Genomic DNA, 19,877 nt, shown 5'->3' with positions numbered 1-19,877 from the left:
ATTTCGATAGATATCTGGAATTGTGACTTGTATCTCTCCAGTGCTTTCTACTTCGTACAATGGTGACCTGTAAATCAATTACTTTTCAGTAATTTAAAAGGCTGACCTCCTCCCCCTCCTTCTCTCTTCAGTAAATTTTTTTAAAACTACTAGGAATTAGTCCTAAGCATAGTAGATGCTAGCCCTAACCTCAGATCTGTTGCTTCTTGACAATTTTGACTATGTCTTTGTTCTCGTGAATCTGAAACTGTATAACTTTTGTTACACTCACGTACTTGCAGCTGAAGCAAAAAGTGTAAATGCTTTCTCTGAAACAGATGGTTCTCAGGAAGTTCCTGAAGTCAAGGAGACTGGTGAAGCACCTGCATCTGAAAGCAATGGGGATGATTCAGAACCAGAGCAAGAGACAATGCAGGATGAGAATGATAGTGAAAGTAATTACTTTCTGTTATAACTAGAATTACTCTATAAATAGATTTTTTTTTTTTTTACAAGTATAGCCGCGCGGCTATACCCATTCAATAGCATAATCTGAATTTTCTTTTTTAATTACATTAATTAGTAGTTATGTTTTAATTATTATTTACTTAGTGAATAATTAGTATTTAAATTTTGTAGAAAACAAGTGTATGAAACATGAAAAATACATATGTGTACAATATAAGTATTAAATGTGAAATTCTAAATTCTTTATACTCTTTATACTGGTAATAACTCTGGAAAAGTAAAAACTCAAAAGAGGACAATAGAGACTTGGGTAATGCTCTAAACTACTCTCATCGATAAATAAAAAAACGGAGAAAAAAATTATAAAATATATATATATATATATATATCTATGTAAATAGTACAACTGCGCGGCTATACTATTTACAAAATAAAATTTTTAAAAAAAATACCCTAGTAAAGCCGCCTGACTAATAAAAAATTCCAGAGAATAGCCGTGCGGCGATACTATTTATAAAATAAAAAAAGACCGTCTAGCGCCTAAAGTGTGTTTTTAAAATGAAAACAGTATAGCTGGTCGGCTATACTACATAAATAGAATATTTCAAACGTATAGCCGATCGGCTATACTCTATATTTCAAACATATAGCCGCTCGGCTATACCCATTGAATAGCATAATCTGAATTTCTCTTTTTTAATTACTTTAATTAGTTGTTATGTTTTAATTATTATTTACTTAGTGAATAATTAGTATTTAAATATTTTAATAAATTTTATTTTTATTCCATAATATGTGAGTATTTTGTGTATGATACGTGAATTTTGTGTGTATTATTGAAAATTTTGTAAAAAAATAAGTGTATTAAGTAAGAAAAATACGTACTACGTGTACAATACGAGTATTAAACATGAAAATACTAAATTCTTTATACGGGTAATAACTCTAGAAAAGTAAATACTCAAAAGGAGACAATAGAGACTCGGGTAATGGCCTAATAGTAATGGATAATGCGCTAAACTACTCTTATCGATAAACCAAAATTGGGGGAAAATATTTTTTTTAAAAGATTGCAGTATGTGTGTATGTATGTAAAGAGTATAGCCGTGCGGCGATACTGTTTATAATAAAAAAAAATAATTATTATTATTATTTAAAAAAAAAAAAAAAAAACCCCAGTAAAGCTGCCTGGTTACTCTTTTTTATGATTAAAAAAATCCAGAGTATAGCCGCCCGGCTATACTATTTATAAAATAAAATAAAAAAATAAAATAAAAAGATGACCCCGCCTAGCACATGTTTTTATGAAAAGCTTATTACACCCAAAATTAAAAATTTATACAAAGTGAAAATCAATGCTTGTGAAAAGAGGATATACCAACAAACTACAAGCTCTTTTTTGGCTATTGAGCTGAGTGAAAATCAATGCTTGTGATGTTTTCCAATGCCTCTCCCCATGAATCCTAAGCATAATACACTAGCCCTAACGTCAGATCTGTTGCTTCTTGACGATTTGACTATCTTTGTTCTCGTGAATCTGAAACTGGGTACTTGCACAGCTGAAGCAAAAAATGAAAATGCTTTCTCTGAAACGGATGGTTCTCAGGGATGGTTCTCAGGAAGTTCCTGAAGTCAAGGAGACCGGTGAAGCACCTACAAGAGACAGTGCAGGCTGAGAATGATAGTGAAAGTAGTCAAATTACTTTCAGTTATAACTTATGACCAACTATGGGCCAAATCAGACAATCCAGTAACTGGCATTGATTTTAAAAGAAGACAGGTTGGTCTTCTGTGAATCTTTTGAGTAAGATGAAAGCAAGGACACGAAGTCAATTCACAAACTTACAAACCGAATTATAGAGTACAACATGACATATGCATATTAACTCTGAACCATGTTGTTCACTTGAGTTCAAATAAGTAACATTCATATCATCAAGGAAGAAGTAGAATCTTTCCGATGTGCTTGCTACTTTCCATGAGCAGGTGAGCCTCTGCTGCTTCAGATAATGGAAAATACTTGTAGACCACGGGTTTCACCTTGCCAGCCACAATTGCAGGCCACACATTGTTTTCCACCTCCCTAACAATCGCTGCTTTGTTTTCTGGACTTCTGTTTCGCAAGCCGGCAGCTTGGATGGTAAGGCGCTTCGAAAGCACAACGCGAAGATCTATTTCTGTAACAGCACCACCCATCGTCCCAACAACAAAAAGCCTCCCATCAAAACTTAAGCTGTCAAGGTGCCGCCGAAAGTACTCTGCCCCTATGATATCCAAGATAACATTAACACCTTTGCCACCCGTTTCTTCCTTTACCCGCGCAACAAAATCCTCTGTCTTGTAATTGATGCATACATCAGCTCCAAGATTCTTGCAAAAAGCTAACTTTTCCTTACTTCCTGCTGTGACAAACACCTTTGCTCCCCAGTATTTAGCCATCTGAATTGCAAATGTACCGATTCCACTGGAGCCCCCATGAACCAAAAATGTTTCGCCAGCAGATAGCCTACTCATCATAAACACAGTCGACCAAACAGTGCATGAAACCTCGGGGAAACTAGCAGCATCCTGCAAAGAAACACCAGGTGGAGCAAGAAGGACTTGTCCAGCTGGAACAGCCACCTTCTCAGCATACCCTCCTCCGCTAAGAAGAGCACACACCTTGTCACCGACTTGCCAGCGGGAGACTTGCTTCCCAACGGCCTCAATGGTTCCAGAACATTCGAGACCCAGGTATGGGCTGGAACCTGGGGGTGGTGGGTACATGCCCTTCCTCTGAAGTGTTGGTTTATAAGTGCTGCTGAGATAGTTTATTATTTCAGTTTGAAAAATATAGCCGTTGGATAACAGTCCAACTGTGCAAATAGGATGTAGCTGTGCTTGCCATGTGTCTCTATCTCATAGGATAGTGAATGAAAGGCTGAGATGTAAATGATGTAATAGGAATGTTCTATTCCTAACGGTTTTTGTCAGATGCAATATACATACAATTTGTGTGGGAGCTGAGCTAGTATTCTGCTAGCTCTTCTTCTTCCCCAAGCACTCTCTCTCATTTTTTCTCCAGATTGCATTTTCTCATCTAAGAGTTTAAATACAAGATAATAGTCTCTGTATTCTAACATGGCCTCAGAGCCAGGTTTGATTGCTTAGCTGGGCGTTTGTATCTGTGAAGAAAGGAAGCTGCGTTGTGAAACTAGTGTGTGGAGGTCTGCGTCTACCATGGCTGGATCTGGATCTGGAGGTGAGGTGAGAGCGCCAATTTTCAATGGAAATAATTATGAGTTTTGGAGCATAAAGATGAGAACCATCTTCAGGTCTCATGGCTTGTGGGATCTGGTTGAAAAGGGATTAGAGTGGTCAGATTCTAAAGGAGCTGATGACTCTGATGAAAAGAAGAAGGAAAAGGAAGACTCAAAGGGAGCTGGTGAATCTGGTGAGCAGAAGATAAGAAGGGATGTCTCAAGTGGTTCTGAAACAGAGAAGCTGATGAAAGATGCAAAGGCATTGGGACTGATTCAAGGGGCTGTATCTGATGAGATATTTCCCCGGATCTCCCATGAAGAAACCTCTAAAGGAGCTTGGGATCTCTTGATGCAGGAATTTCGAGGTGACAAACAGGTAAGAAGTGTCAAATTACAGAGCCTGCGTAGGGAGTTTGAGTACACTAGAATGAGAGATGATGAATCCTTGTCTGCCTATATTACCAAACTTTTTGATGTGATTAATCAAATGCGTAGCTATGGAGAAATATTGCCTAAAGAAAGAGTAGTACAGAAATTGTTGATTAGTCTACCATCTGCTTATGATTCTATCTGCTCAGTTATTGAACACTCGAGAGACTTGAATGAGATTGAGGTGCAGGAGGTTGTAGCCTCACTCAAGAGTTTTGAGTTGAGATTAAATAGACATTCTGAAAACCAAACAGAGAAGGCATTTGCTAGCCTTAGTGTTGATGCTAAACCAGTTAAAACTGGAGATCAGAATAATAAACAGCATAAAAATTGGAAGTCCAAAGGCAAGAAATGGGAGAACAAGACAAGTGATGGCACTAAAACTCCTTGCAAGCACTGTGGCAAGTTACACTTTGGTGAGTGCCGATTCAAGGGCAAACCAAAGTGTTATAACTGTGATAAGTTTGGCCACATTGCAAAGGATTGCTATAGTAAGAAATCACCACAGCAGGTTAACTATGCTACTCAAGTGGAAGCTGCACCAACTATGTTCTATGCTGGTAATGCAGTTGGTGCTGGTATAACAAGAGATGAAGAAATCTGGTATTTGGACAGCGGGTGTAGCAATCACATGACAGGAAAAGAGGACTTGCTGGTGGATATTAACAGAAATGTGACTGCAAAGGTTGAAATGGGAACTGGACAGCTTGTAGATGTAACTGGAAAAGGCACACTTGTGGTTGAAAACAAAGTAGGCAAGAGATATATCAAAGAAATAATGCTGGTACCTGGACTGAAAGAGAATTTACTCAGTGTGGGTCAGATGATTGAGCATGGCTACTACTTGGTATTTGGAGATCACAAGGTGGAGATCTACAATGACAGCTCTCATTCAAATCTGGTTGCAAAGGTACAAATGAGAGGTAATAGAAGCTTTCCCTTGAAACTGCAGGCTGAAATGCATTTGGCTTATATAACAAGTGTAGATCAGTCCACTGAACTTTGGCATAGAAGATTTGGACACCTAAATATGAGTAGTCTGAAATTGTTGAAAGAACAAGACATGGTAGTAGGACTACCAGAAATTAAAGGGATTAAAGAGGTGTGTGAAGGGTGTGTTCTAGGCAAGCAGTGTAGAGAAGCATTCCCAAGAGAGGCTACCACTAGAGCACTAACTCCACTAGAACTCATTCACAGTGACATCTGTGGTCCTATGCAGACAGTTACCAAAGCTGGAAATCGGTTCTTTCTCACTTTCATAGACGATTGCACAAGGATGTGTTGGGTTTATTTCTTAAGACACAAGTCTGAAGCTCTAACTGTGTTTAAGAAATTCAAGGCCACTGTGGAATTGCAAAGTGGTTATAAACTGAAAAAGATGAGAAGTGATAGAGGGGGAGAATACACTTCATTGGAGTTTGACAGTTTCTGTGAAGATGTAGGAATTGAAAGACAACTTACAACCCCATACACACCACAGCAAAATGGTGTGGCAGAGAGGAAAAATAGGACTATAGTAGAAATGGCTAAGTGTTTGATGTTGGAGAAGAAAATTCCATTTGATTTTTGGGCTGAGGCAGTCAACATATCTGTGTATATTTTGAATAGGTGTCCAACTAAAGCTTTGAGCAAAAAGACACCATTCGAAGCCTATAGTGGAAGGAAACCAGGGGTTAAGCATCTAAAGGTATTTGGCTCACTGTGTTATGCTCATGTACCAAAACAACAGAGACAGAAATTAGATCTTGCAAGCAAGAGGTGTATCTTCTTGGGGTATGGCAGCTGTGAGAAAGGTTACAGGCTGTTCAACATTGAAACTGAGAAGGTATTGTTTCAAGAGATGTAATATTCAGTGAAAATGTGTGTTGGGATTGGAATGCAAAGAAGGAAACTAGTGTGAACATCTTGCTCACTGGAATCCGAGAAGAAGCACAAGGAGAAGAAGGGAGTTCTTGTGAATTTGAAGAACAATTGGAAGTGAATGAGGTGCCTAGTTTAAACACTGAAATCAGTGATCAAGAAAGGGTCACAGGTCCGCAGGATGTTGATCATACTCCTCTCAAATACAAGAGCATTGCAGAAATTTATGAAAAATGCAATATGTGCATTATAGAACCAGAAAGTTTTGAAGAGGCAGCAAAGGATGACTCTTGGAAGAAAGCAATGGAAGATGAAATCACCATGATTGAAAAGAACAATACATGGGAGCTTGTAGCTAGACCATTTGATAAACCAATCATTGGAGTCAAATGGATCTATAAGACTAAACTAAATCTAGATGGATCTGTGCAGAAGAATAAGGCTCGGCTGGTTGCAAAGGGATATTCCCAAAAGCCTGGAATAGACTTCAATGAGACCTTTGCACCAGTGGCTCGGCTTGACACTATGAGAGCTTTGGTAGCATTGGCTGCACAGAAAAATTGGAAGCTTTTCCAATTAGATGTGAAATCTGCTTTTCTCAATGGAGTATTAAGTGAAGAGGTGTATGTGGATCAACCACTTGGTTTTGTGATTCAAGGAAGTGAAGATAAGGTGTATAGGCTTAAGAAGGCTTTGTATGGCTTGAAACAAGCTCCAAGAGCTTGGTATGAAGAGATAAATTCCTATTTTACTAAAGTTGGTTTTCAAAGGAGTTTGAGTGAAGCTACTTTATACACTAAGAGGTCTCCAAGTGGTATTCTTATTGTGTCACTCTATGTAGATGACATTATCTATACAGGGAGCTCAAAGGAGATGATGCTTGAATTTAAGAATGAGATGATGAGACAATATGAGATGACAGACCTTGGTTTGCTTCATCATTTTCTCGGCCTTGGGGTTTTACAAACTGACTCTTGCATTTTCTTGCATCAGAAGAAATATGCAAAGACTTTGCTAGACAAGTTTGGACTCAAGGACTGCAAATCGGTTGCAACACCTTTGGCAGTGAATGAGAAGTTGTCCAAAGTGGATGGCAGTGACTTAGCTGATGAGACTTTGTATAGACAAATGGTAGGAAGTTTGCTCTACCTAACTGCTACAAGACCAGATATTATGTTTGCATCTAGTCTTTTGGCCAGATTCATGCATAATCCTACAAAGAAGCATATGGGAACAGCAAAACGGGTGCTAAGATATATACAAGGTACTATAAGCTATGGCATTGCTTATGAGAAAGGAAAAGGAGCTGTGTTAATTGGCTATTGTGACAGTGATTGGAGTGGTAGTGAGGATGATATGCGAAGCACATCAGGCTATGCATTTAATTTGGGGTCAGGAGTGTTTTCTTGGGCCTCAATTAAGCAGAGCAGTGTGGCTCTTTCCACTGCAGAGGCTGAATACATGAGTGCAGCAGAGGCAACCACTCAAGCTGTTTGGCTCAGATTTGTGCTATCTGATTTTGGTGAAGAACAGGTAGAATCAACTCAGTTGTTGTGTGACAACACTTCGGCTATTGCTATATCAAAGAATCCTATCCATCACCACAAAACTAGACACATTAACCGCAGGTTTCATTTCATTCGAGATGCTCTTCAGAATGGTGAGATCGATTTGCTTTATTGCAAAACTGAAGAACAGGTTGCTGATATATTCACCAAGCCTCTTGCAAGGGATCGGTATGAGTATCTAAGGAAGGCTTTAGGTGTTATCTCAGCACAACACTTAGAAGGGAGTGTTGGTTTATAAGTGCTGCTGAGATAGTTTATTATTTCAGTTTGAAAAATATAGCCGTTGGATAACAGTCCAACTGTGCAAATAGGATGTAGCTGTGCTTGCCATGTGTCTCTATCTCATAGGGTAGTGAATGAAAGGCTGAGATGTAAATGATGTAATAGGAATGTTCTATTCCTAACGGTTTTGTCAGATGCAATATACATACAATTTGTGTGGGAGCTGAGCTAGTATTCTGCTAGCTCTTCTTCTTCCCCAAGCACTCTCTCTCATTTTTTCTCCAGATTACATTTTCTCATCTAAGAGTTTAAATACAAGAAGGCCATTGAAATTTGTAAATGCCCCTCAATATTCTGAAAGGAAGTAGTCTAATAAATAAAGAGAGCCCATGACAAACCATAACTACATAACTCAACGAAAAGAATGAGGCAGCTTGGGATTGTTTTGGTGGTGGTTTCAGTGAGGATTGAGGTGTGGGTATGTACTCAAAAAGATTACAGGCTTTTAGCTGAAACCATAAAATAATAAAAGAAGCCCATTGCACATGCATTATCCAATACAGTTCTCTAAATTTATAGGACTTAATAATCCTACCCACTTCAAACAATCCTCCCATATTCCTCCATGTTGCATCAGCAACCTCCTGGCTTCTCAAACTGCAAGACATACTAAGAACTGCAAGCCAAACCATTGAAAAAGCTAGTTCCTAGTTCTTGAAAAAAAAAAATATCCATAATTACTAAAAGGTCCTCTAATAATTACTGATCATTAGAGCACTTCCACCCATTTGTCTTACCATGGCTAAAGGGGGCTGGGCGGAAAATAACACCCACATCAAGCAAAAATTATGAAAAAAATCCGAAAAAAATACCCAAAAATTAATGAATTTTTTTCTATAAATACCAACCAATACTCTTCACTTTTAACACCAAATCTTCATACATTTTCTTCTCCTTCAACTATTATTCACTTTGCAAAGGACCCACTAGTGTAGTGGTTTGGAGTATTTACTCCCTCAGGCAAGGTCCTGGGTTCGAGTCCTAGCATCCGTGTTGTGTGTGTGAGTTTAATATGCTATCGCCCCTTTCAATAGGAAAGGACCTCAAAAAAAAAAAAAAAAAAAAAAACTATTATTCACTTTCTACTCAACATTTCATTCACTATCAAATTTTATTTTTATTTATCATCTTATGGCTTCTTCTATCGAAACCGGAGGGGCATGGCGCATCATGGAAGATGTTTTGTTGTGCGAGTGTTGGGTCCAAATTAGTCATTGTCCCGTCACGGGCAATGAGATGAAATTATGTCGTATGTGGAGAAAAATTCATACCGAATTTTGTGAAAGATCGGGTTCGACCCGTACGGAAATGGCATTGTCTAGCAAGTGGAAAATTCTCAATAAAGAGTTGGGGAAAAGCGAGGGGCAACCATATAAGTGGGGAAAATCTTAGCAATGAGGTAACTTATTTGTAATTTTTTTAATATTAATTTTAATGCCCTTTTTTTAAAAAAATGTTTCTTGCATTTCCAATATTTTGTTAATATGTCTTGCATTTTCAATATTTTGTTAATATTTCTTGCATTTTCAATTTTTTTTAAATGTTTCTTGCATTTCCAATATTTTCTTGCATTTTCTATATCGTCTTCGAAAATCAACATCAGACTACAAAGAAGTTGGGATAAAATAATCTTCCAGAAGATTCTTACCCCGAGAATGTCTATGTCTGCCCAAATTCGGGCCACGGCCTTCTTGTGAACTACGGCGGCTCTGGTTTTCTTCATCAAGCAAAGCCACTGCTATGGCAAGTTGATCATCTAGTTCTCTCCACGCTCTTTTGCTTGCAGCTCGTCTGCGCATTCTTTCTCTAGTTTCTCGCTCTTGCCTCTCCAAAACCTCTTGCATGTCTGCTATTGAGAATGCAGAATGAAATCTAAAATATGAGAAATGGAAATGTAAAGAAGATCTGGTGTGGGAGGTAAGAGCTGCGCCTCTGTAGAAAAATTTAGGCAAATAGAGATGACACGTGACGCAATTTTAGATAGTGAAAATCTTATCTGAAATTTGAATTTTGAAATGTATCTTAAATTTGAAATTTGAAATTTATCTGAATTTTGAATTTTGAAATTTATCTGAATTTTGAGACAAAATCTTATTCGATATGAATAGTATTGACACGTAGGAACCTAAAAATTTTATCTGAAAATATTATCTAAATTAATTATTTAAGTAAAAAAAGTTGTGAAAAAAAAAAAATGAACTGTAGTTGCCATGGTTTTTTGCAAGAGAGCCACTATTCACGTAAATAGTAGCTGCCCTAGCCCCCTTGATATGGCAAGGGCAAACGGCTGGAAGTGCTCTTATGAGACAAGGGAGTGTTGGAACCTTAAATTTTTTAGTAGTTCGACTAATTTTGCTTGCTGAAATCTTGATACTTCATTGAAAATTGAATATAAATATAATCGATATACTGAAACTGATATACCTCTATATATATATAAAGGCAACAAAAAGAAAAAGCTTATTCTCGCTTTGAGAGTATAAACGAAGACTAAGAAATGGAAAACTATGATGCCAAAGAAGAAATACCTTTTTGGCGCTTTGGAGGCAACGCAAGGATGAAAAATTGAGCTGAAACTGCCAAGCTGGGAAGGTAGGTGGATGGGAATGTGTGAGACTGTCACTGTGAAAGAATAAACAACCGATTCAGCTGAAGAAGGCAACGACAGATGAACCCAACAAGGGAGGTTCACGGTTGAGCTAAGCCTGGGTAATGGGCTGCCAAGCAAAGCCTGGGTTTGAATTGAAGGCAACGCACCTGTCAAGCTGGGAAGGTAGGTGGATGGGAATGTGAGACTGTCACTGGGAAAGAACAAACAACTGATTCAGCTGAAGAAGGCAACGACAGGTGAACCCAACAAGGGAGGTTCACGGGTGAGTTAAGCCAGGGTAATGGGCTGCCAAGCAAAGCCAGGGTTTGAATTGAAGGGCTAGTGGGTTTTTTGATGGGCAGTTGGGCTTTGTAGAAGCCCACCAATAGCTACCCCCCACACAAAATTTCGTGGATATATTAGTACTTCATATTTACGAAATATCGATTTATTGCAATGTAAACGCATAGAAAATCAAGAATAAGATTAGTTCAAATATTCATGTGTTATTATAGGCAAGGAAAAGTCGTGAATCAAGATAACTCAAATACCAATTTCAGGATTAGTTAAAAACGAATCCAATCACCACTATATTCTCACTAAACATGCTTTCTAGCATGGCGAATTGCATCACTTGTTACGGATATTCCATTTTCACTTTCTCAATGCCGACATCTATAATTGGTTCATGTGTATCGCGAAGCTAACTTTGTGTCACATTCATCGGCTAATCTAGAGCACAATATCACATAGCAATGCTTTTTGGCAAGATAATCAGTGTACGAAACAAGTTTTTTGATGTTCTTAGTCATGGTTTCAATAGAGGACCAATCTTTACTTACTAATTCTTTTTGGGTTCTACGGCGCCGTTTTATGCCTTTCATGAATCATTAAACCATGTTTATTCGTGACAAGAAACCATCACTTCGTTTAAAGTGGCCTTTAATTAGGGCCCCTCCATGTTTAAATAAGCCTAGTAAAGCTTATGGGCCCCCATGCTTCCACGAACCCACACATCACAAACACAAAGCATCTCGATCACAAAAAATTAATCAAACACTTATCCAAAACACCTAATACTTTTAACATGATTATGTATATTTATACTGTGGGATGATCAAAACTTTTGTTGGACCTTACTGATTGGTTGGTTGTCCCTTTCTGCTGCTTGTGCTTACCCTTTTCTTTCTTTTTTTATGTCGACATTCTTTTTCTTTTTTGCTCAACATATAATTTGCAATATTAAAGGTCCATTGTACATCTTTTAATCACATCAACGTCTAATTTTATACTAAAAGGAATTTGTCTCGTAATAAAAGGAATTTTTTCTTTCCGCACAATCTGACGTATTAAATTTTCATATTCTGATTAACATTAATGATCGTGTTTAATATCTGTAATATCAATATAAGTCATCCACATCTTATAATATAAGTGGGAAATCTTAACATTATTATTCACTCGTGTTATAACACGTAAACGAGTTATACCACATATCCGTATATTAGGTATTACGGAACAAGAAATCATTATTACATCAAATGAAAGCAACTTGCTATAAATTATGGTTAAATTTTTGTGTTGGGTGGCTACAATACAATGACAGGCTTCACATGAAGTACATTGAAACTTCACATGCAAGAAGAAGAAAAATACACCAACTTAGGATAGGCTCATAAGTGACCCGTGGGAATATATGCCCCTCTAACCCTAAGCCAGGACTGCTTCTTCTAGATTGGGACGGTTTGGTCCTTTGTATAATGACACCACCACCACCACCTTCATTTCATGTGCTGCTTGCCATTTAGCCAATTCTCCATTAACTCCGTAGTGCCACTACATGTTATCAAGACGAAGAATCTTCTCCTTTTTCTTTTCTTTTTTTCTTTTTTCTTTTGTGATTAGTTTCTGTTTTTGATTCTTTGTTGTGATGTGATCTTAGGCACTAGACCTAAGAAAAAGTGTGCATTATAGGAAGATAAAATGCCTTCTTTTTTGTTGGTGGTGTTGTTGTTTGGTTGGTTGGGTTTTTTTTCTTTCCTTTTTTTCCTCTTTGAATAAAGGAAATTATCCATCCAATTTCTAATTTGTTGTGATGTGAGCTTAGGCACTAGACCTAAGAAAAGGTGATAATGAATGACCAAAATATAAGTTTGTTAGTTTAAATAAGTTTTTGAATAAAAACATTCAAAATGGAAAATTAATATCATTATATAATCAGTCATGGATGCATATGGACTTTAATAATTTATTTGTAGTCGTTCATATACACGTAACTATAATATGTCGACAAACAAAACATCTCTGAACGAGAAGTTTCGATTTAGACTCATATCAATCAAGATCTCACAATTATATAAAATCCTTGTTATGTTATGGATTGGTAAAACATTCCCATCATCCAAACCCATATGTGGAAACAAATGACAACACCAGATCACTTGGAATAATATTATACAATCAAAACAAAGCAATGAAATATTCCAAATTGAATGTCAAACTTTTCCACACCATTCAACATGATTGCATTAGGAACTACATTGAAAGAATTGCATCATTAATGCGGAATCCCATCACGCCTAAGAAGACCGTCTGAAAATTCAAACCCAAAATTTCATTCGGATTTTGGAAAGAATTGCGTCATTCAAATAACGTGATTTGATAGATATTGAGTAATAATTTAATTTTTATGATTATTTTAATGTCACACGTAAGCTAAAAGAATAAATAAAATAAAAATACTAAATAAAATGTAGAGTGCAGACAATAGAAGAAACGACGTACGGCTTCAAAGCTTTCGGCCTATCTCCTTTTTGGTCCATACGTATGTCACTCTCACACTCTGTCATTAATTTTGTGAAATTAATTTAGCTAGAAGTTGGGTTGATGAGTATGTAGTGGCACGTATGTATTGTATTGTACGTATGTATCTATGTACATACATTCATATGATATATTCATACAAATTACTTAATCATGTGATAGGTATAGGTATAACATTTATGTTTCATTTTACAATTACTTAATTACATGAGCAACACGTGATAAGTAAATATGAAAGAACAATCATTTCATCACGTGAACAATACGTGATGAGCAGCTGTGAGTAAGAGAGCATGCACTGACGCCACACTCCAGAATATTCTAGTTATATATCTAATTGGGTAAATTTGTTTCATTATCATCAAGAAATTCTCCATCATTTTCTCTCACTTTTATGGTATTCTCATTTTACTTGGTTAGGATGAATGACAGAAGCCAAGCAATGTACTCTATGATTATGAGTGCTCAAGATGGAATGGAAGACTTAGGAGTGTGGTTGAAACTTTTCCATGGAAGGAAAATGTGTTACATGGGAGTATAGAAAAAACCAAAAAGGATAGAACTTTCTTCCAAGTCAATGTCAAAAAAAGAAGGTGGAGCCTTGTGCCAGTGTTCATATACAAAACAAGGTTTGGAGGATTCTCCAATTCTCATTCTCTAAAATTGCTCAACACAGTCCACTCAAAATGTCTTGTCCTATCTTCTAACCCAATTTGCCATCAATTATATATATGTAGTCCCTTTTAATTGAGGGATATCTTTTAGGGTCCCTTGTAAAAATAAAAAAAATTAACGATTCAAACTATTTTTTAAGTCTGCATTCATAAATTATCTTTGCAAAAAATTAGAAAAATCAGAAACTGTTTCGATATCCAATTATGTCCTACAAAATCAATGAACACAGTGCTTTAAGAAAGTATTAAAATTTCAATAATTCAATTGAGTGGTCAAATGATATCAGATTCAAGTGATTTTTTTATAGAGATAATCTTTGAATGAATATCTACAAAATAGACGGTTTGGATTAGTGAAATACAATATGGATTGGACCCTACAAAAGTGTGCATTAAATAAACTAATTTAAGAGATCTCTCAACTGAAACTCTATATATATATATATATATATATATATGTGGGCCTAACTATAATAATTTTCCAAATCAAAATTTCCTCAAATGAAATTCAACCCTTTTATCTTATGTGGAGTCAATTTGAGCATATTTCTTTGTTATCATGGTCCACCAAGAAGCATCTAACCACAAAAGAAAATTAGAAAGGACTGGTAATTGTCTCATGCATATTAAGTGATGTATGAGTGACGCATTTTGGCCATCGATTTGTGTCGGTGGCTTCTTTGGCTTTTACCATGGATGGATGCATGAAGCACTTCGTCGGTGGGCATCCAAGGCAAAGGAGAAAATTTTGGAGAATGATCTCACCTTCTTCACCAAATAATTACTATATCATGTCCCCATATATTCCAAATTGGCCTACCAAAAATCTCTCGCTTCTTTCCTTTTGGACCCGTTACGCAATATTTTAATAAAATTTATATAAATACACTATATAAATGGATCTAGTTTGTTTCTTATTAGAATCTGACCTAGGGAGTGATGAATGTATTCAAAAATATTTTTAAATGTACCCGTACTGTTATGTATACTTCAATGAGATCAAGCCCGCAACTTATTATAATTCTAATTCTTTTCCTCACATCTTATTCATTTAAAGAAAGGATAATGTTCTCTTATCGAAAGATTCTGATATTTCACCTCTTCAATTTTACTTGTATAAAAAGAACGTTTTTATTGCTATATTGAAAATCCATAATACACACGTTCAAGGTTGTTATAATGTCTTTGTCGGACTATCTGACATGAGAAAACATTTTCGTACGTAGGTGTGTGTGTATGTAAGTTGTATGATTTTCAAGTTTTGCCAAAGCTTTGTTTCATTATTCTACACAACACATGCAATGTCTTCTGAATTGGAGTTTTCTCATTGATATGGATGAGAATAATATTCAAATCTGATCAAGGAATTCATTGGCTACTTGCTTGTTTTATTTTCTGTTCCTCCTACGTCTAAAAAAGAAAAAAGCTTTAACATTATTCACTATTTTGTGTAATCTCAACATGTATAAGACAAAGTGAGTTGGGTGCATATTTTGTCACCCGATACGCTCTGTTAATTTAAAATGTATTGATTACTTTTGTTTAACTTATTTATACAAATAAACAAAATATTTTCAAAAGAAAAATGAAGAAATTTAATAAAATAATTGAAGACAAAAAAATAACAAATTATTAGTTGCTGCCTATATCAACCCTGGACATGAAGTTCCAAACAGAATAATTCTAACATTTGGTTTGACACTGACAAGCATGCATGATATTAAGGAATTATATCATTAATAAATACTGAATATGGTAAAAGTAATGGATCCCACGATTTTTATTATTTTATGTAAATGAACAAATGTTGCGTCAACGGCAAGGAGAAAGAAACCCCTTCCTGAGTCCCAGACCAGTTATGAGAAAGCTCCTCCTGAGTCCTGACTCGTTAGGAAATAAAGTAAGTACTGTTGTTGCACATTTGCAATCTAAAGCCATAATTAATTAATATCATTTGGGTTTATCAAGGTGTATCTCACTCACTTTGAATTAGGTCCCGTTTGGAATTGCTTTTTTTCGCCAAACTGGGCTTTAATGGAGTCTACCCTAGTGAAGAATGCCTTCACTTGCGTATCAATTGTCTCTATTCTCAAACTCGAACTCTATAGCACTTTGGCAGTGTGTGTGTGTAAGAAAACTTCGCTCCTCCTTCCTAATTTTGGCAAAAAAATATTTATATGAATTTTGGAGGGTTTTCAGTATGACTGGCAATGGGTTGTGTCGTGTCGGGTTCGTGTCGTGTCGGGATAGTAAACGTGTCAAGAATGCTTAACCCAAACCCAACCCATTTAATAAACGTATCGTGTCGGGTTCAGGTCGTCTTAAACAAGTTATTAAACAGATTACCTAGTTAATAACATGTTTAATAAAAAGTAGTAGCAACTAATAACGCAACATCAATATGTACAAAGAACCATAAACTTCGACGACCCGTGATTAAATTTCATAAATAATATCATGTATGTTACAAAACTCACAACTGAAAAAAATTAAATTAAATAAAAAAAACAAAGAGAGGAGATCAAATATAAGGAAAAGAAAAAAAAAATAGAGAGAGACAGGAGAGAAGAGAGAAGGAAAAGAAAGAAAAAAAATAGAGAGAGAGAGGAGAGAAGAGAGAAGGAAAGAAAGAAAAGAGAGAGAGAGAGAGAGAGAGGAGGAAAAGAGAAGGAAAAGAAAGAAATGTATGTTGAATCTTGGTTTATATAAATATAACTTGGAAAATCTTTTATGTTTTATGTATACATATACATTGTAACAAAAAAAAAGAAGATATATATATGTACATCTAAAACCAAATGAAAGTATTTCACGTGGTATTAGCTACTGACAATTTAATGGAAAAATAATTTGTGATATGGATATTTGTTCATTCTTTTTTTTTTTTTTTTTTTTTTTTAAGTGTTAGTCTTGCTCTAGACAAGCACACATATACTCCTATCATGATTTATAGGTAACAAGCACACATATGCATTTTTGTTATATAGTATAGTCAAAAATACATAATCTTAAAGTGATATGTACTCTTATACATGTGCAAATATATGTGTGTGTATATATATTAAACCTTTAGTATATATAGGCATGTGTATAATTCTGATATATACATGTATGTGCAAGCATGTTCATAGTTGCTGAGATTTCATTGTGCATATTTGTAGCTTGCACAAAGGTAGAGCTGGTGTGAAAATTTGAGTGTGGAAACATAACATTTTCATGTGTTGTTTCTTAGTTTGAAGAATGAGCAAGGGATAAATTCATTTTTTTTTTCCATTCTTTCTTAAAGTTGAAAAATAAAAGAATTTCGAGAAGAAAAAAAAATGTGTCTAGTCGCAATTGAAATGTTAAAAAATAAATAAAAGATAAATAAATAAAAAAGACATGTGAAATTCTACTTTTTTTAAAATAAAAAAAAACAGCTGTAGAAACATTATAAATATCAACTTGTGTAGGTTATAATTACAAAGTTATGTGTAATAAGATGGATAAGGTGTTAGAAATGAATGAAAGTGGTAAGGGTTTGAAACTCATTGTGTGTGTCTTGGAGTGTTAATTTTCTTTCTTTTTTATGCGAGTTGGCAAGTATTACACGGGTTGACACGACACGTTTAATAAACGGGTTAAACATGTATTTTAGCTAGTTTGTGGGTTGACTCGAAACCCACCCATTTATAAACGGGTCAATAACTTGTTGACCTGAAAATGACCCATTTTTTAATCGTGCGGGTTCATATCATATTTTTTCTGTGCGAATTTCAAATCGTATAACGGGTCGTTTCAGAAATTGCTACCCCTAATTTTCAGTACTGTGTCTACATTTTTTATAAAGAAAATGAAGAGTTTTTGGGTTTCGGGGTCTAATTAGCAGGTGTAAATAAAATTCTTTTTTTCAATTTATTTTTGGTTCAATGTGTTAAATGAAGTTTGGGCCATGATCTATACCAGCCAATCTCTTACCTATAAATGGGTCCCTTAAGGTTCTCTTGGAAAATGCCACTCTCTCTCTCTCTCACCAGAATGCCATCAATGGAAAAGAGAAAGTCAAACAAAGAGTATTTAATATGTGAGCCTTTGAAATGTGAGAATAAAAAAATATTTTTAAAAAAAAAAAGATCTGCATGGGGAGTAACAAACAAACACCCATACACTTTTCTTACAATCTCATTAACCCTGAAATGAAAGTATTATTTTAAGAAAATAATATTTGTTTTACTGACATGCAGCATTCACTGGGAATACAAGTTATTGAGTCATAAAGCTCATCATTTTATTATTTGGAAAATAAATGTAGGAGAATATTATAGTTATTATAATTTGTTGAGAAGTTAAACCCATGAAAGTAAATCATATGTAAAACCCCACTTTTTCATTCAACAAATGCAAAACCTCAATTTGGTGAGTTTTTGAATATCCTAGAATTTTTTTTTAGTATGTTTCCTGTATTGGAATTATTCGAATTCCTACTTTACCATATACGGTGCGAGTTTCATATTAAAATTTATAATTTAATATCCAAAAAATCAACAATTAGATTAATTAAGGAAGTTGTTGATGCATATTCATTTCTCCCTATCTGATTTATAATTTTTCTAATTCTTAATAAGTAAATATGTTCGTAATTACTAACGAAATATATATAAGAATCAATAATTCATTATCAAGTACCAAAATCTTAGCTATTGTAGAAATTTTTTGGTAAAACAGTTGAGAATCCAAAATTTAATGTCAACTGCTTTTCTTAGCTAACTATTTCGTGGAACATGCTGTTATTATGACATGAGCTTGGATACCAAGACGAAGTGAATAAGGGGTTGTTTGGTTGGAAGCACAGTAATCTGTAAGGCTGGCAAAAGTGAAAAGTAAAGTCCCTTAAACAATTACACGTTTTTCAGGCTTTGTGGGTTTGGTGCTTGAAAAAAGCAGGGAAATATTTAAAATCCATACGGATGGAAAGATCACAAGCACATGGCTCCTCATCAATGCTCCTCCCCCTATAGCCCTACGCGTAGTTGCCTCACATTCCTCCCATGAACACAAGCACGCACAATCAACACCTCACCGTTTTTCCCAACAGAAAAACAACTTCATCATTTTCGTAACGAATTTGTAACTCAAGTGATTAATATGTACTCGAAGTCTTAACACTTCACTATTGTGGTCCTATGCTTAAATCTCCCATCTTCTAATATTGTTTGTATCTAAAATGAAAAGAAAAAAAAAACATGTGGCCATTTTCAAGTAACACAAGCCTTTGGCCTTTTTCGGCTTTGGCTTTATGCTTTCATTGCTTTCACCATTTTGAGATCTCTTTGCAAAGAGATTTATTCATGTGGCCAGCTAGGCAAAGCATGAGGATGGGTGGTTGATCATGTAATGGGGGGAATGGGCCCACTTACACCAATATTTCATTCTCAGTTTTTTGCATTAATAATTATAAAACAAAAAAGGGTTGCTTGATGAAAGAAGGGATTTGCTAGAGCCTAGCTGCATTGGTGCTAAAACCCTCATCAATCCTGCATTAAAAGTTGTGTCTTTTACCCATTTTTATTCAAAAAAATTTCTTCAAATAGCTAGAGCTTAGCTGCCAAAACCCCATCATTCTAGCAATAAGTTTCTTAGCTCTTTTTTTTTATTTTTTACCCCACTAAGTCTCCTAGTTGACTTGACTCTATTTTTGACAATTTCATTTTTGACCTAACAGAAGTTTTGACCCCCTTTCGACCCAGAAAAAAGTTATATGATAAAGGGATAGCATTATTTTGTTATTTCCAGCCAATTACAATTTATTACATAAAGAAGTTATTACGCATGACATATTGTGATTGGCCGGAATAGCACGTAAGTCTTTCTCCTTGGACCCTCTAATTACTATTTGATTGTATTTGCTTGAATTGTGCTCTACCTATCAAAATTCTTGCAACTACTAGAAAAAAAATTACCATAAAAACATCACAATACAGAA

At 35.4% G+C, this 19,877-nt stretch overlaps 1 protein-coding gene across 1 annotated transcript; it reads right to left on the bottom strand.

Moving 5' to 3' along the window:
• Positions 1–2,165: 2,165 nt before the first annotated feature.
• Positions 2,166–3,569, bottom strand: LOC117635307 (quinone oxidoreductase PIG3-like). Its single transcript, XM_034369648.1, has 2 exons — positions 3,436–3,569; positions 2,166–3,340 (listed from the first exon to the last, which is right to left on the bottom strand). Exons 1-2 carry the CDS (start codon positions 3,567–3,569, stop codon positions 2,383–2,385), a joined length of 1,092 nt encoding a protein of 363 aa, XP_034225539.1. The 3' UTR covers positions 2,166–2,382.
• Positions 3,570–19,877: the final 16,308 nt, after the last annotated feature.

This window comes from Prunus dulcis, chromosome 7 (assembly GCF_902201215.1).
Source record: "Prunus dulcis chromosome 7, ALMONDv2, whole genome shotgun sequence".
In the NCBI taxonomy this organism is placed as follows: domain Eukaryota; kingdom Viridiplantae; phylum Streptophyta; class Magnoliopsida; order Rosales; family Rosaceae; genus Prunus; species Prunus dulcis.
The sequence above is the reverse complement of the archived record's forward strand: the minus strand, read 5'-3'. Positions and strand labels throughout refer to the sequence as shown.

Excerpts from the sequence above, each read along its gene's own strand:
- LOC117635307 (XM_034369648.1), bottom strand. The coding sequence starts at position 3,569 with ATGTTAGAATACAGAGACTATTATCTTGTATTTAAACTCTTAGATGAG. Across the intron at positions 3,341-3,435 it reads GCTCAGCTCCCACACAAATT|AGACACATGGCAAGCACAGC; the intron begins GTATGTATATTG and ends CCTATGAGATAG.